At 40.5% G+C, this 6,759-nt stretch overlaps 1 protein-coding gene across 1 annotated transcript; it reads right to left on the bottom strand.

Annotated features, from left to right (window-relative positions):
- Positions 1 to 2: 2 nt before the first annotated feature.
- ANKDD1B (ankyrin repeat and death domain containing 1B) lies at positions 3 to 5,658 on the bottom strand. Its single transcript, XM_054282611.1, has 4 exons — positions 5,361 to 5,658; positions 2,515 to 2,713; positions 1,717 to 1,848; positions 3 to 407 (listed from the first exon to the last, which is right to left on the bottom strand). The coding sequence occupies exons 1-4, from the start codon at positions 5,397 to 5,399 to the stop codon at positions 346 to 348; spliced, it is 432 nt and encodes a 143-aa protein (XP_054138586.1). The 5' UTR covers positions 5,400 to 5,658; the 3' UTR covers positions 3 to 345.
- Between the last annotated feature and the right edge of the window lie 1,101 nt (positions 5,659 to 6,759).

The following is a 6,759-nucleotide window of genomic DNA, read 5'->3' as shown; positions in this document are numbered from 1 at the left end:
AACACTTTTTATTTAAGGAATCTTTAGCACACTTTTTAAATAAAGGATACAATGTCATTTTTGTCTGAATCTCTTGTTTAATCCCAATGATACCAACATCTATGTTCAAGAGAAAATGATTTTTTTTTTTCTTACAAACATTTTACTTGCTTATGCATGTAAGTATAGCTGACCTGCGCTTTAATTATATCCTGCAACAGTGTATATAAATGGAGAACAGCAGGGTGGCATCCTCCACAGCCAGGGTCCAGTTTAGGCTAGGTGAGCTACAGTCCATCAAATTCTTAAACATTTTCATTTTGCAAGCTAATGTTTCAGAACTTGATGAATCCAAGCATCTGTACTTTAGGTCCCTAATTCCAAAACTTTATGATTTACTGGTCTCTTCTTCATATTCCTGGGACACTCTGCAGCAGAGTCAAAGAAGATTGCAAACAGGAGGACAGTTTGGACTAAGACTTCAGGCTAAGATCAGATCACTTTTTTAGTACAAACAATAGGATTCAGCACAAAATAATGCTAGCTATATGCAAACAGACAAGGCAATTCAATTCCTCCATTACCTGATAAAACTATTGCTATGTTATAAAGAAGATCACTAAAATAGACATTTACATAGTTTTTCAGATATTAAATGTATTCAGTAATAAGAAAACCTTTAAACACAGTCAGCAAATATTAATTCAAGATATAAACAAGAAATAACTAAATAATTGCTAGATGTGTGAAGTATTAAGTATCAAATGCTCTTTTGAGGGTATGTATGCAGTGTTATGCCATGATAGAAAATTCTGCAGCCACATGTGGTGTTTACACATAACATTTTTGTGTTTCTTCACTACATAAATCAAACGACGCAGTAGAAAGATTTTTCATAATCCTAGCAAGAATTTATAAAAACCTGAATCCCAAATGAGGCCAGATGCCAAGTTATTTGCCAGTGTTAATTGATTTGTACACATAACTTTCACTTACTAAATTTAATTTTTTTCATGTAGAAAACCTCTTATTTACATTTCACATCAAACACAAAGTAGCTTAATTTGCATTTCCAATACAGAATTACTTTATCAGTGTTAGGTCAGATGTAGAAATTGTAAGTGGTGAATCTTGCTTAGCAATTATAAGCTACCAGTCAGCCATTCATTCTTAAATGTTTTACATTTCTATTTAGCAAGCATTTGAGAAAAAAGTAACAACTTCAGGAGTGCAAGTTCTTCTAGGGTGGAAAAATTTGTGCAACTTCAAAATATATTTTTTGTTTCCCTAAAAGATATTTGAAAGCCACTTTCCTTCTGGCATGTAATTCCATCATATATGCCATGTTTTGTTGATGAACTCATGAAATGATACATTTTCTGGAGTCCATGCCAATGCTAACTGAAGCTCTGATCTTCTCTGTAAAGTAAGAGAAAACACTTGATTGGTGTGCTCTGCTTTGCACAAGTTCAGGCTAACTGAAGGATGGCCAGTCACAATTTAACTGTGTGTGCAGGAGATGAGGCAAGCAAGGTTTGCACATGTCTGCCTTTAGAAACCTTAAGTCTGACGTAAATGCTTTTTCTCAAACAGCCTCAGCCCTCAGGAAGGGCAGTCCCAACAAGAAGAAAGTGTCCTCCACCCCTGCCCTGGCCACAGCTCCCAGCCCCAGCAGGGAGTTCAGCATGGCACTGCACTCTCACAGAGGACACTGTAATGTGCTCTGTATCAACTTACCAGCTAAAGGCTGAAGTCCTGCTTCCACCAGATCTTCATACAGATGTTTAACAGGATTCTGATGAGCCAGCAATGTACCGTGTAACCAGATGAGCAACACTCTGTTCCCATGTTCCTTGTAACTTTTTTTCCCTATACGATACACAAAATATTTGTTCAATATGCTGGAAAGAGTGTATTTTGTGCTTTTGCACTTTAAAAGTTCCAAGAGGTTTTAAACTTACTCCCTTACTCTTATTACATTTCTCATCCAGCACAAAAATGCAGAGTGAAGCTTACAAAAGTTAAAAAAAAATCTTAGTTTTTATGTCTTCACAGTAGCAATAAGATAAAACAAGATTTAATACATCTTAAAATGGAATTTTACTTTAATTTTTCCCCAAGCTGTGGAAATATACCCTGGAGTAGTAGCAACAAGTACAATATGTGCTGCAGAAGCACTGTCTCCCCAGCACTTGAGAGGCCCGAAGCCAGAAACTCCTGTTTAATGGCAGCTGTGCAGACAGAATGTGAGCAAAATTGCTCTGTGTCATGAGGTTCCCCAGTCCTCACTTGCAGCATGACCCCCAAGAATCTTCCACGATGCTCATGGCTCCTAGTTTTGATCTCCAAAGAGGAAGGTTCCTTCAGGCCAAGAGGGAGAGCAGAGTGTGCTGTACTGCTACAGCACTGCTTCCCAGGAACGAGGGACAAGGCTGGTACCCCTTCACTATGGGATACTCACATAGTTTAGAAAGCAACACTGCCTTGTGGGGTTTTTTTATCCTATATATGGTCTGGCCATTCAGATATTGTTACCTGTCCATTGTTCTTCAATAGCTTTAATTTGTTCATCTGTGAACTTCCAGAACACAGCCAGTTTTTTCCATTCACGGGGCTTTAACTGGTTGTATGCTAGATTCCAAAGGGAGGAGCGGATTTGCTTGGTCTGTATGCTGTGATCCTGTTTGAAGGACACGCTGAAGTCTGACCCATTACCACTATGAGCTAGATGTGTCTGAAAAGAAAGCAGGTGATAAATTGTGTAACAGAGCTGGGAATCTTTGCTCAGTGAGGCCCTGTACAGATGTAGTTGCTGACAGATTATTTACTCTGTGCCTGAAAAGGAACTCTATATTGCTCATAGAAACAGAACTGAAACAAAGAGTTTCAGTGTTTGTTGCTATGTATTTGTAAGTTAATTGCCAAATAAGCCCCGTTGGTACTTGATACACAAAAGCAAAGTAACAGCAACTGTTGTGTCAGCAGTGCTGTGTTGATTGGTTCTGTCTATGTCATGTTTAGAACACAGCTGGGTTTCAGGCACACTTCTTAAATTTTCCTCTTGCTTCTCAAAGCACTAATCTTTCCCTGGGGAGAGGGTAGGCACCATGGGCACAGTGCCTCTCAACCTGTTCCTGCCTCTGCCCTGTCAGCTTCACTGGGCTGCTGTGTGGACTTCCAGATCCTTTGCTGGTACCATCAGCCATTAGGTTTATCACAGGGACTCCTAAACACCAATGTGCACCTGTGTGTTGAGCATGGATCTAGTTTCATTCCTGCAAAAGTAAAATCAGACAGAAATCAAAACCACATGGATTTTACCCTCTCAATTAAAAGTGATGCTCTTACTGTATGCATGGCTCACCTGGAACAGGAGTGATGGAGTTACCTCTTGTTTGGGCACCTTTTGGGCAAAAACCACGTCAATCAGTGATTTCAGTCCTAGCTAAGCTGTGTCCAGGAACATTCCTAGGTAGGTATGCTCCAGCTATTTCTGTATTTCATTACGTTTATGTACTAGTCCCATTTCAAGTAAATCTTCAAGGGGAAAAATTCTTTATGAATTTGATAGAGGATGACAAAGCAGATACTAAGCAAAAAAGGAAATGGCAAATGGAAATACTAAGCATAAAATGCTTCATTCCAAATTAAATTCAGAAAACTACAGCAGGGTTATTTCCTAACCTCACAAGAGACTTACAGAGAAAAAAAGTCACCGTTCAGTAACCAAGCATTGTCATGTATTTTTGGTTCCATTCATCTGATGCAGACTTTATTTCATGCTTCTTAACATATGCAAGGTAAAGTTTAGGACATTCTACAGGACAGCTTCAGGGTCTCTCTGGTTAGATCATTTGCTTATGATGTTTAATTTAAAAAAAAAAAAGCCACAGGAAAAAAATCTCAAGCAAACAAAGAAAACCCCTTTGCAGCGGCACAGCTTCCCTTTGCTGCTAAGGGTGTTTTGAGGCAACAGCAAGGTGGAATAGTAACAGCTGCCCTCAAATCCAGTTAAACCCAGCCTAGACAACGACTGGGAAGGGTTGTGTAGAAGTGATAAATAGAGAAAAGGGCAAACAGAGAGATGACAGTCACACTTTAGTATCATGTGCCCTTCCTCTCAGCTACATGACACTTCCTTTTGTAACTAACGCTTTGTCACAAATGACAAGTCAGCTGAATGTAACAAAAATGCAGTCCTTAAAATAATGGTTCTAAATGCCGTAGTTCCAGTATGGTAACTCCACCAGCATCACATTCCATAGCCATAAGATTTAAGCTGTTCCAAAGGCTGTGTTCTCAGCTTCAGGCAACAGGATACAAACACTTACATTTGTATTTCCCAACATCACTGGTGCTTCTGCAGAAAAGCATCTGCTTAACACCTTTTCTTCTCTTCAGAAAATTCAGTGAACAATGCTAAAAGGTTGAGAATATTATGGGCTTACTGCTGTCAGACTTGTCATGTCTTCTGTGGCAACAGACTACTTCTAATTTCTCTTTAGACCGAAAGAAACAATTAATGTACCTGACAATTCCAGCTGAACTGGTGCAAATCAAATGCACAATACAGAGTGTTCATGGAGGCTTTTTTTGCAGTAATGAATCTAGATCTGTGATTTACCAGCCCTGTAACATTAGTGTCATGGATCTGGCCATTCAGGGCAGGAGTGGGGTGGTAAGACCAGCTAATCCCTGTATCTGCTCTGGGACAGGATCAGTATGCTTATACACTTGGCTAACTCAGCAGGAAGCAGGAGTGAGAATGAAATCACAAATTGATATGGCAGTTACTTGTAGCCCTTTAGAGAAGCCCATCACTATGCAGTGTTCATTTAATTAACAACTAGGGAAAGAAGGTGAGAAGTTCAGACAACCTAAGCCATGTCATTCACACTTGTTGTGAAATTCTTTTCCTTCTCATTGATTTAATCTTATAATTAACACACAAGGGAAAGGAGGGAGCTTCTGTTGAAGTAGCTGAGCTCTTGCTAGCAAAGGAATCACAGACATCTCCACTCTGCTATTTTTCAAGCATAGATTTTACTGTACCAAAGGATCCAGAAATCAACATGGATCCATGATATCCCAGCCATGGTACTGATGGCACAGTTTGGATTTGGCCTAGAATCTCTCTCCATCCCTTTATGTGTAGAGCACAAGGCAGGAAAGTGCTAAGATCTGCTTACAGTTTTACAGCTAGTCAGCAATAAAGCCTGGATGGGCTACAGACTTTCCCATTCCCAATCCTAACTTTTGTTTATCAAGGCCAGTCTTACTGCCTGCCAAAAGGAACCACCTCAGCTGAAAGACACCTCAAAATCAGAACTGGCTTTTCCCTTAGCTTAGGTATATTGTGTTTAATGAAAGGTGCCTCTTACCTGTTTCATGGCAAAATACCTTTCTGCTTTAATGATCATATCTACAATGAGGGCATGATGGCTCCTTGATGCTGTGGCTAGTGCAGTTTTCCCATGCTGAAAGCAGGACAGTGAGTCAGAACATAATCTTGGGTAAGTGTGTCATAGAAGAAAAACACAGGGACTGTTTACAGACCCCATCCCTTTTTTATGGCTTTTGGGTAGCTACAATCAAAGCCCTATGCTCTGCATAAGCTTTATCACCTCAGCCCAGAGGTGGTCAGTTTTCTCACACACTAAACACCCCAGTAAAAATTCTGGTGAGGCACTGCTGCTTTCAGAAACCTGCACTCAGACCTGCATACTTCATACCGGCTTGCACGCTCCAGTCACTGCATCCACATTCAAACTACCACAAATACAGCTGATTCCCATGCTATGGTTAAACTGGCATTTCAGATGGATAGGCTGGCAAAGTTGGAAATATCCAGCTTAAAGGGCAAATCTGTCCCTTGTTTTAGATGGTAAGAGAAGGTGACTCACAGAATAAAAAGAAAATTACTTTCTTATTAGAGCTGGAAGGAGCACAACTGCAGGCTGATGCTTCATGGGTATAGAAGGAGTCACAGTTATTCAAAGCCATTGCTGCAACACCAGCTGCAGAGGTTTGCTCAGTCTACCTGAACCCATCTCTCCTATCAGCACTTCACTGTGATGCAGACATCACGGTGGCTCTAAAGGGATTTCTCTGGAATTGTCTATTTTCAGCAGATCTGCACTGAGTGCAACTGCCTGGGATTTAAATATTATGATTAATCTCCACATAACAAGTGCTAGGCATTTCTAGAAAAATAGATCTAAAAGAAGCCAATCCCTTAATTAGGAGGTTCATTAATTAAATTATAAGTTATTTCAGTTCCCCACATAGATTAAAGTTCCCTAATATGCACCTTTTGAGTTCTAGCTCCTGGTGGTGCTCAAGATCATTCTAATTAACCTGTTTTTAGAAGAGCATCACATTGGAAGCCAATGAACATACATTTCATTAAATCTTTTAGGCATAGGCATATTTTATATGTGAAGAGTCCAAAGACCACAAGAACTCCTTGGGCTTAGCTCTGGAGAGGTGCTTTGCATTTCACAGAGGGAGGCAGTGGATAAGGGGGGTATTTCTGCACCCCTGTGCTGGTGTGGACACTGCTGGCATCCTGCACGCACATGCAGCACAGCACTGCACATGGGGAGCTCTCTGCCCTCACAACCAAAGACAGAGTGCATTTCCTGACCTCTGACAGGAGCAGATGCATGGCATTCTCTGGAGAATGAGTACTGCTGCCAGGGCGCGGAGGCCAGAAAAATACTGTGCAATCAAAGCAGGCTCCCCATCTTCCTGACTACTGTTCAGAAAGCACAGTAACAT

This window comes from Melozone crissalis, unplaced genomic scaffold (assembly GCF_028551555.1).
Source record: "Melozone crissalis strain CALT ecotype California unplaced genomic scaffold, PUWL_Pcris_2 ptg000005l_1, whole genome shotgun sequence".
Taxonomy (NCBI): domain Eukaryota; kingdom Metazoa; phylum Chordata; class Aves; order Passeriformes; family Passerellidae; genus Melozone; species Melozone crissalis.
Note: the sequence above shows the minus strand (reverse complement) of the source record. Positions and strands in the feature narration are given on the sequence as shown.

Bases quoted from the DNA above. Each gene is read 5' to 3' on its own strand.
- ANKDD1B (XM_054282611.1), bottom strand. From the start codon at position 5,399: ATGATCATTAAAGCAGAAAGGTATTTTGCCATGAAACAG. The intron at 2,714-5,360 runs GTAAGAGGCACC...CTTTCTTTTCAG, and splicing joins GGTATTTTGCCATGAAACAG to ACACATCTAGCTCATAGTGG. The intron at 408-1,716 runs GTAAGTTGATAC...ACTCTGCTGCAG, and splicing joins AGGACTTCAGCCTTTAGCTG to AGTGTCCCAGGAATATGAAG.